At 41.4% G+C, this 21,817-nt stretch overlaps 3 protein-coding genes across 4 annotated transcripts; 1 reads left to right on the forward strand and 2 right to left on the reverse strand.

The window, feature by feature from the left end:
* Nucleotides 1-815: 815 nt before the first annotated feature.
* Nucleotides 816-5,668, reverse strand: crls1 (cardiolipin synthase 1). Its single transcript, XM_062522482.1, has 7 exons — nt 4,660-5,668; nt 4,313-4,450; nt 4,077-4,206; nt 3,357-3,442; nt 2,357-2,425; nt 1,541-1,632; nt 816-1,433 (listed from the first exon to the last, which is right to left on the reverse strand). Exons 1-7 carry the CDS (start codon nt 5,299-5,301, stop codon nt 1,343-1,345), a joined length of 1,248 nt encoding a protein of 415 aa, XP_062378466.1. The 5' UTR covers nt 5,302-5,668; the 3' UTR covers nt 816-1,342.
* Nucleotides 5,669-5,977: 309 nt separating this feature from the next.
* Nucleotides 5,978-14,796, reverse strand: mcm8 (minichromosome maintenance 8 homologous recombination repair factor). 2 transcript variants are annotated; one of them, XM_062522483.1, is made up of 19 exons: nt 14,674-14,796; nt 14,143-14,323; nt 13,948-14,037; nt 13,762-13,844; nt 13,517-13,666; nt 13,289-13,392; nt 12,711-12,909; nt 12,534-12,619; nt 12,179-12,327; nt 11,211-11,409; nt 11,074-11,104; nt 10,820-10,960; nt 10,434-10,575; nt 9,666-9,861; nt 8,202-8,421; nt 7,101-7,310; nt 6,663-6,739; nt 6,342-6,531; nt 5,978-6,235 (listed from the first exon to the last, which is right to left on the reverse strand). In XM_062522483.1, exons 2-19 carry the CDS (start codon nt 14,321-14,323, stop codon nt 6,143-6,145), a joined length of 2,541 nt encoding a protein of 846 aa, XP_062378467.1. In that variant the 5' UTR covers nt 14,674-14,796; the 3' UTR covers nt 5,978-6,142. The 2 variants fall into 2 exon arrangements, with proteins under 2 accessions (XP_062378467.1, XP_062378468.1); XM_062522484.1 differs by lacking the exon at nt 14,674-14,796 and adding an exon at nt 14,431-14,470.
* Nucleotides 14,797-14,957: 161 nt separating this feature from the next.
* On the forward strand, nt 14,958-21,804 carry napba (N-ethylmaleimide-sensitive factor attachment protein, beta a). The gene is made up of 11 exons (XM_062522485.1): nt 14,958-15,179; nt 15,615-15,694; nt 15,792-15,908; nt 16,170-16,216; nt 16,694-16,771; nt 17,200-17,255; nt 17,342-17,426; nt 17,534-17,638; nt 18,183-18,251; nt 20,051-20,101; nt 20,471-21,804. The coding sequence occupies exons 1-11, from the start codon at nt 15,082-15,084 to the stop codon at nt 20,570-20,572; spliced, it is 888 nt and encodes a 295-aa protein (XP_062378469.1). The 5' UTR covers nt 14,958-15,081; the 3' UTR covers nt 20,573-21,804.
* Nucleotides 21,805-21,817: the final 13 nt, after the last annotated feature.

The following is a 21,817-nucleotide window of genomic DNA, read 5'->3' on the forward strand; positions in this document are numbered from 1 at the left end:
TAAAATGGCCCAACTTCATTCAGTAAATTCTACTTCTTCAAGTGCAGTATTATGCAAAATTGTGAATTACATATTATATTTGGTGATGTTTTATCTTCCAGATGACAGAAAATCCAGTTTTACACTTTGAGGTAGGCTACATGTTGACTGAGTTTGCCCCTCCCCTAGATTCAAATGTCTTCATTTCCTACAAATTCTTAACTCAACTCACTAAAGAGCTAATACCTGGGGAGAATGGATCTAAGGTACTGCATTGTTGGGCTGCATGATTTTTTTGACTGCAATTGCAATTTGATGTGCAATATAACTATCTAAAGACAAGCTTCATTTCAATATTCCAACTTCTGTCACACAAGGAGGGTGACGATATATAAACCACGTGATGAGGTTAACCACTGGGACTGGGAGTTGTGAGCTGCACGATGAGTGGTGCAGTCCCACTGCATTGGGGTCATTACATCTACAGGGCATCCGGATCAGATAAATTGTACAGATCAGAAATGGTGAAGATCCAGATGGTTTATCCCTCTGCTCTGGAGTACAAGAGCCAGCCTCATAGCAATTAAACCTTTTCTGGAGACAGGATCAAGTTAGAACTACAGCACTGAACATGTAGCGATGGGCACGACACATAACTTTCCACTATTCCCCAAGAGCACAATGCGATCCATCCGCTTTTCTGCACCCAACCTTATGGTGAATTCTACATGCTAGAAGGGATTGCATTCTTAAGAGTTTAGCATTACATGAATGTACTCTTTTGAGTACCCATTGTTGAAGACTGAAGCACTCACTGACGATGTTAAATAAGCTTTCAATTTTTATTATCCATTTTTATTTTTGTGGAAAAGATCACCTTGAAGGTCAGTGTTCCTGAGATCTCATAGTCATGAGTATTGTTCTCATATTTCTTCTAAAAATGAACCCAAGAAGTACATAACTCAAAAAAAAAAATGATAACATTGATTGCATGTCTACACAAACAGGTCATTGACAAATGTAAGTGAGACGTGATTTGTGTTGATTTTGTGAGTTTGTTTTAATCAGAAAACATGTCCATGGATGATCCAAAACAGGATTTAAAAAAAATGAGTAGCAGACCAATCAGTTGATCAGCTCAGGTGAACAGTTACTAGTCATTACACTGAAAAAAAAATAATTCTGTGTTCTGCAGTAAGCAAATCAATTTGTACTATAAAAAGACCTACAGGGATCTTCATGGGTGAAGGACAAGACTGTCTTCGCTTCCAACGTCTAATCCGAGTATTTCCCAGCCTGGTTATCCAAATGTTTTCCCAGCTGCTGTTGCTTACAAGTCAAAGTTGTCTCCATGACAATACAATTACTTGGTTCTATTCAATATTTGAACAGTCTTCCTACCATAATGGTAATAGCTGTAACTAGATGATACAGTTGTCAACGCTGTGATATACCTGTGGACAATGACAACGTTTAGATAAGTGCACTTGTTTCAGCTTCTCATAATAACCAGCTGGTCAGTAAATGTGAGTGTTTATGACAGGTCATGGTTTTTACTCACCACAGAGACTGCAGCAGCAGACTGTCTGTATAGTGGAAGACCGGAGAGGCCACGGACGCTGCTACCAAAAGCAACTGAACAGCCGTATTCACCTGCAACAGGCAATGCTTTATTTTATTACAGTCATCGGGCCACACACAATCTTAAATGAGTTGGAACAGCTGCAGTGATGCTGCAACACTAAGACTAACACTAAGTACTAAGACCAAGAGTAAGACTATTTCAAATCATTTCACATTTCCTTTACGTAGTCAAGTAAGGTATGGGCACAGGGAATTTATCAAGAAAGCTTCAAAGATTCCCTGCAATTTCACCTTCCATTTCTAGCACATAATTATGCGACTTAAACATTATAATAGCCCTCCACCAGTCATGTATTACATATCCTTTTCCGGTTAGCAATATGTTCCAGCACTGACTGACGACTATTGGCCTTTTACTGGCCATATTAGTCACTTAGCACACATTCTTTTTGACCTTCATGACAGTAATGGAAAGTCTGTGGAAAGTCAGATCTTAAAGACACTTACTTCTAAAGAGATATAACAAAACCAAAATGTTGGAGAAATCAACCTGAGCCAAAAAAATATGCATCTGTCTACTGAAACAGCAAGCGTCTCTTGTTTCCACGTTTAAGATACTTCCTAGTGGCACCATGAGATTGTTCAGTAGTCCAACCAGGTACTTCTGGTGTCAGCAACTGAACTGATATTTCCCCTTTCAAATGCAGCAATGTGAAGAACTAGGGTCTTACCTTGCTAATGAAAGTGATATTTCCCCTTTCAAATGCAGCAATGTGAAGAACTAGAGTCTTACCTTGCTAATGAACGTGGGCTTGAGCTGAGCGGTGGTGTAGCAGGGGTTGAAGAACTTGCTTAGCGTGACCTGGTGAAACAATGCAATACAATAACAAGGAAGCATTTTATATCCATAAAAACAGAAATCTTACATGTTTTGGCAATCAATACAAATGAGAGTATGTGGCTCTACTAAAGTTGGGAACAGATCTCCCGACTTCTTCAATCGCACTCCATAAGATCGATATTGACTAGATCAAACAATGGCGTCAACTGTAAACAAGCTGACTGTCCAAGCTATCGCTGTAAGGACCAAAGAAAGTTGTACAACAAAAAGTTGGCTTCTTTTTAAGCGTAACTGCTTGTTTCAATTACATATTATAAAGGCATGATTATTGCCTACAGAGGCGAAGAACAGCGCAGCGGAGGATTCAAAACTGCCCCCCCCCCCCAAATATCCAAAACGATTCCTGCCACGACCGAACACAGTGACTACCGTTGACTCCCTTGGATTTCCAGTAAGCGTCACAGATGTTCCATCATTTCTAAATCAGGCTTAAAAATTGGGAGGTCTGTTCCACAGCTTTACACAAACCAATTTTTGCACACTGTTACTGAGCACTATTAAGACGTATTCATAACGTAATGGTTTCATGCATACATGCAGGGTCATGTCAATTTGAGGCTGAAAAGAGGTCACGTAATCAGTTTCAGACACATTGCCAGCATGACCAGACCCAAACAGTTGGTCATCTCACTGATTCACCAGAGTTATGTCTCTCGTAGCGAGCGAGCGCACATAAAAGGAGCTGTTCCAGAGTAAGTTAGTAGAACATTAGCCATTTTAGGTCATAAAACCACATACTGAACAAGTACACAACAGTTTTAAATGGAAGGTGTAAATAAATTGGATGAACTTCATTTCTTCTACGTAGCATGCTTGTTATGGGGGCAGAAACACCTTCAGTCTGGCAGAGTGGGCATTAAGCAGTTGTGTTTATTCTTTTTAATAAACTTACTGGGGGTGGAACAGTCTTGTATCGGACATAGAAAACAGCAGCTATCAGGGCCACATCCCTTGCGATGACCAGCGCAGTAAGAGGGGCTGTAAAACAACAACACAAAACAGAGACATCAGGGCAAAGTCCACAAGGAACCGGACAAGACCAACAGCTTAATTAACTCAACTCATAAACGGATTGCTCTGCATTTGTGCAAGTGTAGCAAATTCGGTCAAACAGGATCCAGTGCAAAAAGGAGAACTGTGTGATGTGATACGCAGGAGTACGCACTACACAGTATGCCCACCTAAAGCGTTATCATCTCAGTATATGCATATAACATTTGGGGTTGATCACAGTATACCCACTACAGCTAACTAGACTACACCACAGTATATCCATTACAGCTAACTACTACATCACAGTATACCCACTACAGCTAACTACTACATCACAGTATACCCACTACAGCCAACTACCACATCACAGTATACCCACTACAGCTAACTACTACATCACAGTATACCCACTACAGCTAACTACTACATCTTACTATACCCACTACAGCTAACTACTACATCACAGTATTACTACAGCTAACTACTACAGTACATCACAATATACCCGCTACAGCTAACTAGACGACACCACTGCTACTGGGTAGCTTTTCAAAATGTAGGTGTTTAACGTAGATAACGATGTGCCATCTCACTGGAGGATAGCCCGACGTGAACGTACCTGGGATGAGGTTGGCATAGGTCAGGCTGACATAGAGAACGCTGATGAGGATCTTGTCAGCAAGAGGATCCAGAGCACTTCCTAGAGCAGACTTCTGACTGGGCCAGTTACGTGCAATCCAGCCATCCAACTGATAGAAGTTAAACACATCAACCAGCAAATGTTAATGGTCATGGAATCTATAAAGCTCACTAGTTTCAGGGTTAATAACTCTGTATGTTTTGATATCAACTTACCAAATCAGTAGCTCCAGCTAACATGAAAAGGCCAAGTGATATGTGAAAGTAGCTCTCGATTATCAAGTAACCCAATACTGGGGCCAACATAATCCTGGCCATACACAGAAAGTTGGGTATCGTCCATGGGTTTTCATACTGAAAGGGAAAAGAAATGGGATTATATTAAATGTATGTCAAAGGGCACTGGCCTATAAAATGTCAATTTGTTTTGACCACTTGGGAGACATTAGTGAACAAAATGCAAACATACACAAGTAAACAAAACAACAACAACAAAAGTACAAGGAGCATAACCACATGCCAATGCTGTGACATAATTGAAAACGAGAACTGCTGACACTTACCAATTCTTTGAATTGAAAATGTTCGTGATGAGGGGATGGAGGCTTTGCATCTTGCTGAAAAGATACACTTTCCCTTGAATCCTGTTGAGATGGGCTTACAGGTAGCTCTTCGTCCAAAATGGGTTTCTTTGGACGGGGACAACAGAAAGCTCTCGCTCCAGAGTGAACAGATAAACTTGCAAGTGGAACTCGGACGTTGAAAACACGAGTGGAATCGAATAACTGGAGGTTATAGTTACACAATGAAGGTTTTGACCGCCAAGTCGAAGACGTGAGATTGTGTGTCCTTGCCTTCAATGCTATACAACTTTCCTGATTTTTTGGCAGCGGTGTAAATGAGACCGGTCGAGGGCGGCCCTGACAGTGACCAATAATACCCTCGTCGCGGAAAGTTGGCTTGCGGTCATGTAGTCTGCCATTGTGCGCTAACCTCCACCATTGTCCAAGACCACAAACTTTTTGTTTTAAACGATGGTGCCAATTTAGATCCGTTCTCGCCTTCGAGGGCGTTTTCTGACACCATTCTGCTAGCACACCCTTGAACAGTTTGGGGCAACGAGTGACAGCAATACTACAGCTGAGGGTAGGTACGTGCCCCCTCACACAGCTGAACAAATTATTTTTGCAAACTGCCAAAAACATATCCGATTCTAAACCAGCTGCCAAACGTACTATGCAAGTTAACAAACTTCATCGACTTAACGTTAATTTATGTATGCTACTTATCTGAGATGTGTCTGACACACAATTGCATAATTTCTTCATATTTCGTGGAATGTGAAGACCATCAACCACACCGCTCAACGTGTTCCATCTTGCCGTATTCCGTTTCGTTCGGTTTTGCGACAGTGCATTCGTCAAGTCAACAACACTCGGTAAATTACTGTTATAATTGATGAAGTACTCTCACAACTAATATCGTGAACTTAATACACTTAATTATGTTAGGACCATACCAAGACTATTTATGAAAACATTACAGTACATTTGGTCGTGTTTTCCTTGAAGGACGTCCGTCATACGCATGCGCAAATGCACTCGCACGTAGACTTCAACCACCTGCATCTTTTTACAGTCTCTAGCATCTGCCCATGGCATCATGAGCATTACCGTATAATAGTTACGTAATCTGTCCCGACACCCACGTCTAGCACAAACAAACCCCACAGGTCACTCGTGCGTTGATATGTGCACGTTAAATAGCAGACAAACGACCTGTCCAGGCAATTGAAATCATTTAAAACTGTTAATAATGTATAGTTAAATATCGGCAAATTAATCATGGACATTAAATGAATAAAACAGCTTTGTACAATACTTTCATTCAAGGATCATTTATTAACACAATGAAAAGTAGTAACAAAAATAAACAGGTTTAACAAATACAATTGTATTAAATATACATTTAACTGTACAAGGCATTGGTACAGGGTGAGGTATTGACCCAAAACCACTGACCAGGAAAATCAGGTGACACTTGATGTCAGATGGTCTGCAGTTGATAAACTTTGTTTCCTTTCTTCAGGAGATAACCTTGTTCATTAAGGGTACTGATAAAACCTTCAAAATCCACAACCTGAAAGAAATCGGGATTGCAATTACCATAAACACCATAAACAGCTACTGTACAAAAAACAGCGAACAACACTGACATTTCATCCAGCCCTGCAAAATACTCTTACCTGAATGTTCAGTTCCTTGGCCAGCTGTCGCAACTGCTGAAGTTCAAAATTGGTTTTGTGCATGCGCTCAGCCACCTGGTTGAGTGCAGCAACAAACCTCTTCACCTGTGACCTGTTGCTCATCCCTGAGCCCAGCTGAGAACGCTCAAAGTCCAGCCGCCCAAATTCATCTGAATAAGTGTCCGTTAGGCTAGACAGAGAGAGAGAGAGAAAGAAAAATGAGAGAGAGAGAGAGAGAGAAAGAGAGAGAGAGAGAGAGAGAGAGAGAGAGCTTCACCAGAGCTTTGTGATATTAAAAGGGGGACTGTGTAGGTCACGTACCTGTGCTTCATAATCTCCACCACATCCTCAGCATCATCTTGAGTGGCTTTCTCTCGAAGTTCTAGTCGGGCCCTTGCCTTCAAAACAACAGAAAAAAATACAAATAATATAAAAATGGTCATTTCTAGTGGGAGGCTGGATGGATATCCTACGGACACAGGAACACAATCCAACATGCCACCATATATATATATAAAAAAAAGAGTACATGAAATAATAACAACAGTCATAATCATCACTTAGAAAAAAAGGTGTTATATAGACATAGACCCAAAAAATGGTTCTATTGCACGCTCCATAAATGATTCTTTAAACCATTTTGAAGGGTCCATCAAAGGAACCCCTAAGGGTTCTACTGTATATAGCACCCCAAGAACCCTTTTGTAAGAGTCTAGTGATTAGGAGTAGCAGGCATCCTATGGACTGCGTTTGCTGCACCTCTGTGAGGCGGATGAGGGACTCCAGCTGGCGGGTGGTGATGGGCGTGCTGTCGGCGCCCTGGTTCTGTCTCCGCAGCTCCAGGTAGAAGTCCTGCAGCACCTGCGCCGCCTCCGCAGACAGCGTGGGGTGCACGTAGTGCCGAGCGTAGCTCACGTACTTCCTCAGCAGCTGGTGAGGGATGGGGTCAAAGGGGTCACCAGCAGTCACCTACAGTACCAGTCAGGAGGGAAACATTTTATCTCATAAGGTCATTGGTGGCTGACTTACTGTTTTATAACTGTGTAATACTGGGCACTACTAAAAGAAACGGAATAATCTACAGTCATATTTGATCATTTTACGGCACAGACTTATTGTAATCTTTAAAATTACATTGTCAGAGGATCGCAGGGACAGTGATTGACCATAAGGATAAGTAAGATCCAGTGCCAGTGCGTGGAGGGATTTGTAGGTGAGGAGGAGGATTTTAAAAGTGATTTGTGTGACTTGACTGGCAACCAGTGAAGCTGCATGAGGATGAGTGTGAAATGCTGCCAGGGTTATGTGCGTGTTAAGACTGGCAGCTGAATTCTAGACATATTGTGGCCTGTCAAGGGGCTTGCTGGGCAGACCAGACAGCAGTCTAGACAGGAGGTGATGAGAGAGTGGATGAGAGTTTCGGTGACAGAATCCGAGGGTGAGAGTCGAAATCTTGAGATGTTTTTGAGGTGATAAAACGAGCCACAGTGTTTGTTTCCAGACAGAGGACTGTTCACAAACACTCAGAGGACGGTAGGAAACGAATTTGCTGCAACTGGCAAAAACGCAGATTAGAAATCAGACCCTGCAACTTTAAGACCCCCATGAGTACTTTAACGGCCTCCAGCGTACGGTACGTACCTTGATCCTGTCGGAGAGCGGTTTGTCGGTGGGGATCTCTAAAATGGAGACGTACGGTACGTACCTTGAGCCTGTCCGAGAGCGGTTTGTCGGAGGGGATCTCCAGGATGGAGACTCTAAAGGCCTCCAGCGTACGTACCTTGAGCCTGTCCGTGAGCGGTTTGTCGAAGGGGATCTCCAGGATGGAGACTCTAAAGGCCTCCAGCGTACGGTACGTACCTTGAGCCTGTCGGTGAGCGGTTTGTCGGAGGGGATCTCCAGGATGGAGACGTTGGAGTCCTGGGTGCTGGCGCGGCTGACGGAGGCGCTGCTGAGTGTGCCCTTCCTGCCCGAGCGCATGGCCATGACGTGCTCCGACAGCATGTGGTCGTGGTCCTCGTTGGGCGTGTCCAGCAGGATGAACACCAGGTCGAACCGCGAGAGCAGCGCGCTGCCCATCCTGAGGGGCAGAAGTGTGTGTGTGTGTGTGTGTGTGTGTGTGTGTGTGTGTGTGTGTGTTAGCTCTCGAGTCTACTCAAGTGGGCAGAGATGGACACAGCAGCCAAAGGAGTGACATGTTCACTTTAGTAATTAAATCGTTATAACAAAGTGTATATGGTTCACACACAAGTAAAATTAAATGATGACTTTGTTGCATATATTGCAATATTGCAATATGAAATCATTTATATCGCTGAGTTGATAATTGTTGGAATATTCAAAATCCCCATCAGCAGCAACATTAAACTGGTATAATGGCATTATATTTCTAGCTGCAGCAGTTTACTGTGGAGTTATCATTCACACGGCTGTGACTGGCACTGTGTTACTGTGCGTTCACACCAAAAGCTTCAAAAGCTTCAAGAGCGCCGGAAATCATTCATTTCCTATGGAGAGTCGGCGTTACCGGCTTCAAAAGCGTTCCGGGCGTGAGCGTGGCTTCATGAGCTTCACGGGCGTCAAAATAAAGTTGAGCCTCAGTTAACTTTATGGTAATTAGCTGTGACACGGTTCGGCGTCAACCAATTAGAATGTCAAACTCGCAGGATTGCTGCTTGTGGTTGGTTCGAATGTTTCACGTCTTGGCTTTGAAGCTTTCAGCGCTGAACTGAGTTGAGCGTCGGGCAATGAGCTTCACCAGCGATTTTGACTCTTTTGACGGTTTCGGTGTGAATGCACAGTTACACCTCTAGCTTCAGCACAGCTCACTGTGGAGTTATCCTAACCTAATCAAATCATGTTTTTCGTGGAAGCCTGGATATTACCCTCATCATCTGGCTGCACAGCTGCGGTAATCACTCTGTAAATGTTTAGCCATTTTGTTTTACGTTTGTTAAAACGGAGGAGATGATGAAAATATTTACAAGTTGCAAAAAACGCCTGGCTGCGCTAGTAAACGTCTTTTCACGAAAAAGCTGTTGGGCCAGTGACGTCGGGCTTAAAAACCGAATTGATGATCAAGCCCCCAGTCACAATGCTTGTTCTGCCTGTCCGTGCTGTTCTGTAGGCATACAGTACGTATGGCATGTTGCTGTTCAAATGCTCACTTTCTGCCATTTTGTTAATTAAACATCGAATTAAAATCTCAAAATGTTATTTATTTAAGAGCCTGAGGTCACTCTAACCTTTCCAAATCAATTTCCATTAAAAACACAACCCCCCCCCCCCCCCCTATGCTGGATTAGCAGGTAAGAAAGTGCTAACTTGAGGTTCTCGGAGACGGTCTTTCCCTTATTGTAGTGTCCGCCCACTGGGTTGGCTGCGGCGATGATGGATGTGCGGGCTGGCAGGGTGCAGACGATCCCGGCTTTGGCCAGACTGATGCTCTGCTGCTCCATAGCTTCCAAAAGGGCCTGGTGCTGACTGCCCATTTTGTCAAACTCATCAATGCAACAGATCCCTGCAAAACAACACACAGGCAGGGACATGGATCTGAGGCCACAGGGAGGGAATATTTCCAGATGAATCCACAACGACACGTGAGAAAGAGCACGGAGATTGATTCTAGTGCCTGTAGGTAATGCTGCCTTTTTTTGGTGTCAATTACATTTACTTTCTAATGGAGTTTGCAAAAGAGAGAGAGAAATAGCTGCCCTTCTTCCACCAAAGCAAGATTCTAAATAAGACATTTCAGTAACTTAGAATTAAGCATCCTAAATCCAGCAAAACCATTTGCCGTGGCAAAAACAGAGTCTACAATAATTCATTTTAAATAGGAATATGAGATAACAAAAAGATGATGAATGCTCTAAAATTAAAATCAGATTATTAAAAGACTGAATTAAAACTAGATTATTGACAGACTGAACTCCATGAGTGTGATAACAGCTTGCCTGATGCTGTGCATGAGCTCTAAAGCTCCTGACACACTCAAAGGCAACAGTGGCATCCACTATGGCAGCTGCCATTTTGATGCTAATGTGGTGACCAATCAGAAGATGACATGGTGCCGTGGCTAGAGGAAACCATTACCTTGATCTCCCAGCACCAAAGCCCCGGCCTCTAGCGCGTAGTCTCCAGTGCCGCTGTCTCTGGACAAGGACACGGTTAACCCAGCGGTCGTGGTGGTGTTCCCACACACATAGATGCCACGGGGAGCGACCTTACACACAGCCTACGGGCACACAAATGGACATGTTGACAAACAATGTACTATTGCCAATATATTAGGAAGTGACAATTTAACTGCGTTCTTTACATTAGTAATCATATGCACGTGACAAATAAACATCCTTGTATCCTTGTATCCTTGTATTATTATTACACAAAGGTATTAGAGCAGAGCGCTCTATAATCTTTGATATTACTACCAATTCTCTCATCAGCATCAGATCTCGTTTAGACATGGAGGGGTGTACCTGTAACATCTGGCTTTTACCAAGGCCTGGATCACCAACAATCAGCATGTGAGGGTCTCCTCTGATAGGGATTCGGTTCTTGTCATCGACGTATTTATGACAGCCGCCAAACAGGGCCAGAGCCAATCCTGCTTTCACCAACTAGACAATGCAATATTATAAATCCGTAAGTGATAAGCACAAACAAGTTAAATGCTTAAAATGCTTTTAAATCACCACAGATGCCCATTGTGAAACATGGCGCTCAGACTCACCAAATGCCCATATATGGCAGGGCAGAGGGAGCTGTAAAAGGACAAAAAATCTAGTTTTGAATTGAGTTAAACCATAAAATCACTAATCTGATATCCAACGTTAAATCCATTGTATAAGCCAGTACAAACTGATTTACTTGACAAGCAATTTGAGTAAATCCTCTTGGGCTTGGATCTCCTGGATAGCATAGAGGTCCTTGAGAGAGAACTCCACCGATGCACCCTGACACTCTGGCTCCGCTGTGACCTTCGACCTCTGCCCTTTGGAGTTACTCACGGAGTTTGCCTCGATGTACAACAGGAACATGCACTTGTCCTTTTTGTTCCTCCCAGCTCCTGTAGCAGCAGCCAGAGGAAATGCCCATTGTCATGCACATCACATAAGCAGCATACTTCATTGACATTCATGCATGCTCAATGCTCATCACAGTAACTCTTATCTTCGACCCTTCTCATTTAAGTCATGCACATCAGCTTGGTCATAAGCATACTCGTTTGACATTCATAAATACTTATCACTTATTGCCACTTATCTTCAACCCTTGTCATTTATGTCAAATAACTAAACATTTCACCACATATTGTGCTGCTCAGTATAAATTGTATTTGATAGAATAAATAACTTGAACTTGAACTTGAACTTGAACTTGAACGTGATTAGCATCTCTTTGAAGTGGTTATGAATATGAATTAACGTTTATAAAACACGATGAACATATCATTTGAATACATCTTCCACCGTCTAATTCTGGCCACATTTTGGCAGCGAGGAGCTAGCTATGTTTTGATGTGGAGTGAATCTGATACCATAGGGGGCGCTGGACTGAACCCAGCAGGTGGCATATGTCAGACCGGGGGCCGCACGCGGATGTCCAACAAGATGGGTCTGGCCACCATGTCGGATGCCTGTGCTCTCTTAAAATAGTCGGCTCAACTCGAATGACCTGCGGGCCTGAGTTTAGAGTTAGGGCTCCCTGCTCCACTCTGCTGCTACTGCTGATTCATCAGAGCGGCGATCTATCTTGGGGACGCTGTGTGTTTGTGTGGCCGCTGAGGGCACTGAGGTCTGTGGGCGGACTGTGGGTTTTTTGCATGCATGCGTTACCTTCCTCGCTGGAAACTTTGACCACGCCAGTGATGGTGACCATGTCTCCCGGCACACAGCTGTCCACCAGGTCCTGAGTCAGCTCACACTCGATGGTTCGTGGGATCCGGCCGGACTCCCTCTGGTCGCCGGAGATCAGCTCCTGGACCCTACGGGATGAACGAATGAAAATAACTCAAATAAATAAAAATGCCCACAATCGTTCAAAATACACTATTTGTATCCAGAACAAGACATTAATAATACGATAGTGTCACCGGGCAAAATAACTGAGAAAATGACAAATGGCATCTGTCCATTGTGATTGTAATAAAATCTATGATGAAAAAATGCATAAATGCATAATCAGAGTTACTTTATGCTTTGCCAGTCGACGGTGAGGGTCAGAGGTGAACTTCGGTTTGGAGTGAACGACCGGCCACGACATTCATACTGCAAACACTACAAACGACAATGACAAATAGTTACCAATATTTCACATTGTGACTCTCACATTTAACAAAATATTATTTTCCAATCTCTTAAAAGGAACCTTTGTGGGTGTGGTGAATTTCCCATCAGGCAAGTGCAGGCTCTGGACGCCACCGCAGCTGTTGCAGGCGAAGGCCATCTTGGTGCAGAGCGGCTTGATGTTGCTGACCCGCACTACCGTCCCCCGGATGGCCACGTATTTTCCGTAAAGGTTGGCCCTTAGCGTCCTCAGTGGAGTCAGTGGCTCATAGCTATACACCCTGACAGACAGCAGACACAAACCACGCTCTCAGCATATCTCATTCAGAACTTTCCAGAATACATGGCCCACATGTACCGATTCCATGTGTTGAACTGTTATTTAAACATGTCAAAAGTTTTGTGTCTGATTCATTCACATTATATTACATTACATGTTGTTAAGCGCTTTGGGTTGCACTCTGTGCATGTTAAATGCGCTATATAAATAAAAATGACTTGACTTGAAATTATGAAATAAATATTGTTACAGTTCTGGACAATTTGAGCTCATTCTGCAGCAGAGGGCTCATCTGGAATTAGTTTTCATAGATCCTGGTCCCAAGAGTGGAAGTAAGGAGGCCTCTTCTTTAACTTCTGCCAAAGTTATTATCACTGTACCTTGCACTGATGTGTGGTATGCTAATGATTGGTGTCGCACCGCTGGGTAGTCCCTCTTGGTTCTTTAATTCAGCAGCATGTCTCTCGAGGTCCTTTGTCAAGACCTGACATAGAAAACACAAGAATAGAAATACAAAAGTACACATTTTCTTTTTCAGAATGTAATCAATTATTCACCAGACAAATTTTGGGCCGGACGATGCAACTTTGGCACACTTGAGCACTCACCTGGTGTATGGCAAGGCCTAGGCAGTCTAGGATTTTCTCAGGCATTTCTCTGAGCTCTTTGGCTAATTCAGGCAATGCTATAGACAGCTGCTTATTGTGCAGGCAGTCTTTGAAGTCCACCAAGATACTGCCTTTACTTTCAATTTCATCCTATTCAAGGGAAAGGTGCTGTGAGTATCACATACCACAGGGCAAACATCACAGTTGTATTCACAAAGAATGCGTCTGAATCCCACACAATGTACCTTGTCATAAAGCTCTATCTGTGATAGGAAGTATTGTTCAAATGCCTTTATCTTTTCAACGTAGGGGCCGCTTTCAACAAAACCTGATCATATGAAAGGGGGGGGGATCATACAAGTTTTTAAAGTCAACGGTTAGGTAATATGGGAGCATACTAATGAAATAGCCAACTTCTTTACACATTGCACCTTCAGAAAAATAGAGTCTCCATCCTTTGTAAGGACATGTTATGTCAAGGGTTGCTTGTGTCACCGGAGACTGTGATACAAACCCTGGGCCTGTAGGAATAAAAACGAAATACGAATTACAACACAACAATGTGTGATACTGTACTTTTAGAGGGCATTTTACACAATAGTTTAGGGTGGGTAACTTTTGTTTACCTCTCTGTGATTGGATTCCTGTCGAGTTAGAGTTAGTGTTTCCTCTGCCCCAAGGTCGCCCCCTCCAGCCACGGTTCTGTCCAAAGTTCCATCCGCCTCTCCCACCTCTCCAAGTCCCGGAACCTCCTGCGGAACCGCCTCTCCAGTTACCCTGGCCTCCCCCTCGACCCTGGCCTCTCATCTCCTCGCATAAAATGAACAAGGATTAGCTAGCTCTTTTTGTATTGTTGCAGTTGCAGTCATAGAAACATCGTGATTCAGTGACTTCAGAATAACATAACAACTCACTGATAAACTTTCAGTAGCTTATTACGTTAGGGGCTCGTTGGGGTTCGCGTTAACGTTAGTTAACATTGGCTAGCCAACATACAAAAAAATACATGTTTACGTCAAGACAACTAACGTTAGCCAAAGACAACTTCCAGATCACAGTTTGAACCGTTACAGGCAACTTCAGCGAAAATATCTGATGACATGACAACTATTTGTCAAAATGAGCTTAATATCGAAACATTTATGTTATCTACTTACCTTCAGGGTTCCCTTGTCAAAGTCTCTTTCAACGTTGGCGCTATAATGTCGTCACTTCCGCTTTAATGCGTATTTTGATGTTTGGTGGAGAAAAAAACTACTTGCCAAATTCTAATCTAAATGAACTAAATTGACTAATTATGCCAATTGATAGTGAACAACTGACCGTGCCGGACAGTGTATCTTGTTTCGATGCTGTTCAACCGCAAGTCGTGAAATTCAGAATTACAATTTCTCTTCAGTTTGCACAGCAAATGTACAACAGTAGGTGGCGTTGAAGACTAGTAAATAACATTAAACGAAAATACAGCGGAGGAGAGAGACGGTCATCAGAGCATCCTTCATCCTTGCTGCATCCCCAACGTCGCTAGCCTCGGACATATTTGTGCCATTTCACAACTAACAAAGATGGATAACACTGGAAAAGAAAAGGAGGCCATGCAGCTCATGGCTGACGCCGATAAAAAAGTAAAATCGTCTGGTTCGTTCCTGGGAGGAATGTTTGGGTGAGCTTCTTTTACTGTACCTGGTAGCTATCTAGCTAAGCTAGTAGCTGTTCATGTTCTTAAACATCGCCCACGTACCATGCTCACGATTTGACATCGAATCAATGTGTGAACCCTGTGGCGAACTAGATTCACCTGCTTCTAAATATACATTTTACATTAGGTTACTACATTGTTGTTACATGATGTCGGTGACCCCCCCTTGCTTAGTCTTTTGGCGAGCATTGCATATTGCGTCGGGTACAATTCTTGCCAGTGGCTAAGATGAATGTGCAATGTCAGAGCACAGCACAGCACATTTCTGCAGATATGACTGCAGGCCTATTTTATCCTCTAAAATCGTTGAAATGTAAAACAATTCATTTGTTTGAAATTACTGATGAATTACTGATGAATGAACTGTCATTTTGCTTTGCTGCATTCTTTGTTTCATAGGGGAAACCATAAGGTTGAAGATGCTTGCGAAATGTATGCTAGAGCAGCCAACATGTTCAAAATGGCCAAAAACTGGACTGGTAAGAATACGAGGCTATTGGGTATATGCGTCATATATAGGCTTACCTGTCATTTCAAGATTATAATGCATTTATTTTACGTTATTTTATTGCTCAGCTGCTGGAAACGCTTTCTGCCAGGCCGCTCGCCTTCATATGCAGATGCAGAATAAACTAGACTCTGCCACCAGCTTTGTTGATGCTGGCAACGCTTACAAAAAAGCTGACCCACAAGGTGAGAAAGGACTTAATAATGCTGTCATTTCCAGCCATTCGCTGGATATACATAGACGTTTTGTTGTAAAGGATGTTTTGTGTTTTAAAGGGTTCCTCCATGATAACAGTGTTTTACGAGGGGTGCATCATAGGCCTAGCTAATTTCATTGCAGCATTAGCCTATTAAATCAATGGTAAGACCCACTGCATCCACTCGATCAGGAGGGTTGATTGTTACACAAATAACAGTCTTTTTCCTTTCCCCCAATGCAATCAAAAGAGGCTATCAACTGTTTAAATCAAGCCATCGATATTTATACAGACATGGTAAGACTCCTTTCTGGAGTTGGCCTTTTGAGAGGGCTCTAGAATTCAAATTTACCAGAAGTGTCTTTCAAATTAAGTCTGTACAAATTCTAATTGAGCATGTTCTTGGTACAAGTGTGGAATGTGTATGCTTTCAGTTATCTCATATTTGTTAAGCACTTATTTTGTGAACATTTCTGTCAACTGTTCAACCATCCAAAATCAAATTAAATATATACCCTACACGGTACAGTGCCACAATTAACAAATGTTAATTGTGTTTAATATGTGTTTTATTATTTTAAACATGTTGTTGGTTTTATTATTTGTTCATTGATGGGATTGTTTTGTTTTGTGCATAAGCATGCATTGTGATCACATTTTATGAATGGGCAACAGTGTCGCATCAATATTTCATTCATGGTTTGTTGTGTGTATGTAGTTTAATTATTGATATGTATATATATGCACACTGTTTTGCATTTTTCTTTCTTATAGGGCAGATTTACAATTGCTGCCAAGCACCACATGACGATTGCAGAAATATACGAGGCTGAGCTTGTGGACATCGAGAAGGTATGTACAGTACTATGTAAATGACGAAATGTTGACTTAGTAAGAGTTGACATACTAAGTCAGAATTTTGAGATGAAAAGTCAAATATTTGAGACACTATGTCAGAATTTTGATATGAAAATTCAAACTTTTGAGATACTAAATCGAAATTCTGAGATACATAGTTAAACATTTGAGATAAAGATTGCAATCAAGTATCTGAGAATTTTGACTTTGTATCTCAAAATGTTTACTTTAGTATTTCAGAGTATCTCAGAATATTTGATTTAGTTTGTGGCTGTATCATTATCCAAGTGTCTAGGGTGGCCGCCATCATGTACTGTATGTATAACTACTGTACCGCAGTTACTATTATTTTTTCTCAAGTACATTGATGGAGGACCCTTTGGAAGCACTGATATCTTTTACTCTTTTATTTGTTTTTGCAGGCAATTGCACATTACGAGCAAGCAGCAGACTATTACAAGGGAGAAGAGTCTAACAGGTGAACACATCTGACTGGCTATTTTATAGGTGTTTGTTTATGAATCAAAAAATTGCATTATTAATTATCTTTTTAATTGTGTGCAGCTCTGCCAACAAGTGTCTACTGAAAGTCGGCTTGTACTGTGCCCAACTTGAGCAATACCCCAAAGCCATCGAGATATACGAGCAGGTTTGGCTGATGAAGATGACCTCTCTTTAAAGCGTCTATTTTTCATTATGCTTTTTATTTTTCATGGATTGTTATAGTGCAAAAGTAATTGTCTCTCCTCTTCCCAGGTTGCAACCAACACAATGGACAACCCATTACTGAAGTACAATGCCAAAGAGTACTTCTTCAAAGCTGCTCTGTGCCACTTTATTGTTGATGAATTAAATGCAAAGGTACGTGGGTACATTTTTGTGATCGGTTAAGCAAAATTCCTCAAAATACTGACCTTGTTAAACTTGAATATTTTAAACTTTATCACTCCCGTTTCACTATGCAATTGCTGAATCCCCAAAGTCAACTTTGAGGGAGTTTGGGTAGCACTTTATTTGATCTATACAAGAGTGCCATAAGACTGTCATGACACATGAACCCTAACCCTAACCCTAACTTGTCATGACAAAAAACGAATGACTCTTAATGACAGAAGCGTTATGTCATAAACGTTTATGACTTGTTTATAATGTTCATGGCAGTGTCATGTCACTCTTATGTAGATACCTTCAAGTGAAATGGAACCAGAATTTGTATTAAGCACAAAATTAAAATGATGAACGTCCATGTTTTTTCAAAGGCTTTTGAAACACAGTTTTACCATAGCAAATGTAACTATTTCATTTTTGAAAGGCTTGAGTGAAAAAGGTACATGAAGGATATTTTTACGCACAACATTTGGCCTTCCTTGCATAAGGTTTAATGTTGCTTTCCCCCCTTTCACAGCTTGCTATTGAAAAGTATGAAGGCATGTTCCCAGCCTTCGCTGACTCAAGAGAATGCAAGCTTGTGAAGGTAAAGCCAGTTTGTTTTGAACACATTATCTGTGGCATTGATGAAATTCTGTAAACTGGTCTCTGCAACAGTATCGATATGTATGTTGGGCTTCGGCACACTTAGCACATGGTAGTCTGAGTCAGTTTGAGTCCCCTTAACCAACAGCTAAAGTATAACACACTGATGACTGGCATATACTGTGGCTTCTACTGCACAGCCACGGGGAAATATCCTGGGTAAACCCTGCCTGATTTGCCGGCGATTCGGATCTCACCCTGCAGCTCAGGCTGGAAGCTTGCACATCTATCTCTCCTGCATCCTGTCCACATTTTCCGGGTCCAATCACAAACTAGCTTATCCAAAAGGTGCACCAAGATCGTTGGTCTGATTGGTTGAAGGACTATCCAAAAGCGTACAGAGTCATTTGAACAATGCCCACTGATCACGCCTCTTGTTCAGTAGAAATAAAGCACAGACTCTCCAGACTCTTAAAAGATTGAGCTTAGTATGGTGATAGCCAGACTAACAGGGAAATTGATTTTCAAATTAATTTGGGGTTTTCATCGTAGGATAACGGCACTTCAGATGTGATGATGCTGTCAAGTGGTTTATTTACATTGGCTTTCATCCCTCTGAGCACAGTACAGATGAAGAGGTAGTAGCGAAAATCGTTAGCTATGGAAGAGATAGCACTCTCACAGAGGAAACGGAAAATGACTTTATGTCATCCGTGATGCTAAAAGATATTAGTGTAATGCAGGACCTTATGAAATAGTCCACGAATGCAAGGACAAACGCTGTCTGTGTGTTTAGGCCTCACTTATTTGATTCTACAGACTTATATTTTCCCCGTCATAGTCAAAACCTAAGAAAGTGGAAGTGTGTTTGATTTGACATGAAGGATTTGACATGAATGTGTCATACACACTCTTGGAATCACTGATGTCCCACATTTCAAACACTTTCACGCAGATTGAAGACAGAGATTTCCCAAAGCTCTCATTAAAGGGAATTGTCACGTGTATGACTTGGGACAGCTGGCCAATCAATCAAACATACTGTATCTAGTTACTAAAATTACATCAGTTACCCAGATAGTGGTCTCATAGGCCCTCACGTCGTAAGAGTGCACAGTTTTGGAGACAATTTGTTCAATATTTGGATTTGAGGTACATTCAAAGTGAACATTGACAAGACTGATACCAGATTGCCTCTTAGGAAGATACTTCAAAGCTCTGCATTCTGCAGTTTGTTTGTCCTGCCAGACACCCAAAGTAATTGTACCAGCTAAAATTGGAATTCTGAAGGCAGCATTATGCAAGTTTTTGCCATTTTAGTACATTATAATGATATTATACAATAAATTTATTTGAAAATCAATTCCCCTGTTATTCTGGCTATCACCATACTAAGCTCAATCTTTTAAGAGTCTGGAGAGTCTGTGCTTTATTTCTACTGCACAAGAGGCGTGATCAGTGGGCATTGGAATTAATTATTCCCACTAGCCACCAAAGCAAATGTAGTTTGATGCACTACATTCGAAACTCTGCAAAATATTATAATTGTTTCACGGTAGTATGACCTATAACACTGAAATCCACCAGTTGGCAAGCTAACTATCTGTTGTTGCTGTTGTTGATATTTGCAAGGTTGATCTGATATATTTTGTGCAATAAGCAATTAAAGAATGAATATTTGTTTCCCATGTGTGCACAGTCGGCATGACTTAAGAATCACATTAACGTTCTATTTCACATTTTGATAATCCGTTTACTTTCTATTCAAGATCTGAACTCCCATTTGTCCTTTTGTTTCAGAAACTCCTGGAGGCTCATGAGGAACAAAACAGTGAAGCTTACACTGAGGCTGTAAGTGACAAGCCTTTGGCCATCCCACAGCGCTGTAGTGTTAACTTGAATATGTCCTATTCGTTAAACATGTTAACATGAGGTCCAATTGAAACCTATTACATTTGGGTTGAATATAGTTCCCTGGCTGCGTTATCTGTGTGTGACCTGAATCTATTGCAGGTTTGATTTTACCGCAATGGTGTCTCTCAGCAGTGCTTAGCAGGGAACTGGTGGCAGTTATGAGTTTAGCTATAGTTTCTCTAATCTGAAAGGGCACCAGGAATCTTATGTTTTTTAACATTAAATATTCAAAATAATACATCTTCTAATCCAAGCTTTTCAGAACATTAACAGAGGAACATTTTATCTTCTGTAATTTTCTCCCAGGTTAAGGAATATGACTCAATCTCTCGTATCGACCAGTGGCTGACTACTATGCTCCTGCGTATTAAGAAGACCATTCAGGGAGATGCGGGCGACCTGAAGTGAAGTGGCAAGCACAGTGCACAGTGTAATTTCCACCAACTCATAATGTTGTTTTTGTGTGGCAATCCTCAGTGCTAATCAAATAAGAATCTTAGTATGGATGATTTTGTGTTTCAGGATTGAACGGCATCATAGCTGGGTAATGCTGAACCAGACAATCATCTATACTTTGAATATATTCATTGTCAGTAGCCTAGAGGTAAAGCCATGATCCTCAAATGTTATAGTTTGCACAGCTAGTGTTGTTCTTGGTACCCACATCCATCTAAGGGATGCATTTAACCTTTAAAATCTTGGGACCTTTTTGCCGTTATCACTGTTATTGCTGTGTAATAACTGTTACCAAGTGTCATGTACTCAATAAAGTCTTGCATGATGTGCATTTGTCTTTTAAAATGTTTACTAGCCGATTATGTGTGTCTAATGTAACTTTAAAGTCGCCTTTATTTTTTTTTTTTTTTTCGTAGTGCCATATTTTGTTCTTGTGCCGTTATTGCATCAAGGTTGATATACCTATGGAGAAAACAAATGCTGTAAAGAAATAGCTTCCTAGTTGTCTTAAATGTTTGCATTCACAGTTTGATCGGATGAGGGGTTAATTGGAATGTTATATTTTGGTGAAACAATGAATCTACTTTGACGAAGTGATAAGATGTTTGACTTTTAGTGAATAAGTGACCTCAGTCACTGGGCATGCTTGTGCAATACTTATCCATTCTTATTGAGATCATATATCAGATACACACCATGTAAAACATAACATTTAATAACTTCCTCTATTTTTCTGTTATCCTTGAATATTTTTGTCTTTAAGATCTATAAGAGTGATTGTATTATTAATCAAGATTGTGAATGAAATATTCTTGGTATGCAATCAGTGTGATCAATGAATACATCCATACTCTTGTAGCACTCATTCTCTGGATGTTTTTGTGTTGAACTTCCAAATCCGACAAGTTTTTATCTGTTAAAAATGGAGTCTGTAACCCAACAGAGATATCATATAATAGATAGTTGATTAGAGCCCTGATCAAAAGTATGTCAGTTGTGAGGGGGGGAAATGATGTTAACATTTGAAGGTTGTGTAACTCAAAGCATATCAGATCTGACATTTCAGCATCTCACATTGAAGTAGTCTTGGCTACTGTAATGAAGTATTCAAACGTGTTCCATGATTGTTTGTATGGTGTGATGAACAGAATAAATGAGAATAAAACATCACTATCTGAACCTGAGCTGAGTCAAGCC

This window comes from Sardina pilchardus, chromosome 20, assembly GCF_963854185.1.
Source record: "Sardina pilchardus chromosome 20, fSarPil1.1, whole genome shotgun sequence".
NCBI classification, from domain to species: Eukaryota; Metazoa; Chordata; class Actinopteri; order Clupeiformes; family Clupeidae; genus Sardina; species Sardina pilchardus.

Bases quoted from the DNA above. Each gene is read 5' to 3' on its own strand.
- crls1 (XM_062522482.1), bottom strand. From the start codon at position 5,301: ATGTTTTTGGCAGTTTGCAAAAATAATTTGTTCAGCTGTGTGAGGGGG. The intron at 4,207-4,312 runs GTAAGTTGATAT...AACTTCTATCAG, and splicing joins TAGCTGGAGCTACTGATTTG to TTGGATGGCTGGATTGCACG. The intron at 1,434-1,540 runs GTGAGTAAAAAC...CATTGTCCACAG, and splicing joins CTGCTGCTGCAGTCTCTGTG to GTATATCACAGCGTTGACAA.
- mcm8 (XM_062522483.1), bottom strand. From the start codon at position 14,323: ATGAGAGGCCAGGGTCGAGGGGGAGGCCAGGGTAACTGGAGAGGCGGT. The intron at 12,620-12,710 runs GTTCCTTTTAAG...TGTCGTTTGTAG, and splicing joins AATTCACCACACCCACAAAG to TGTTTGCAGTATGAATGTCG. The intron at 11,105-11,210 runs GTAAATCAGTTT...GTCCTTTTACAG, and splicing joins TTACTCAAATTGCTTGTCAA to CTCCCTCTGCCCTGCCATAT.
- napba (XM_062522485.1), top strand. From the start codon at position 15,082: ATGGATAACACTGGAAAAGAAAAGGAGGCCATGCAGCTCATGGCTGAC. The intron at 17,256-17,341 runs GTGAACACATCT...AATTGTGTGCAG, and splicing joins AAGGGAGAAGAGTCTAACAG to CTCTGCCAACAAGTGTCTAC. The intron at 18,252-20,050 runs GTAAAGCCAGTT...CTTTTGTTTCAG, and splicing joins GAGAATGCAAGCTTGTGAAG to AAACTCCTGGAGGCTCATGA.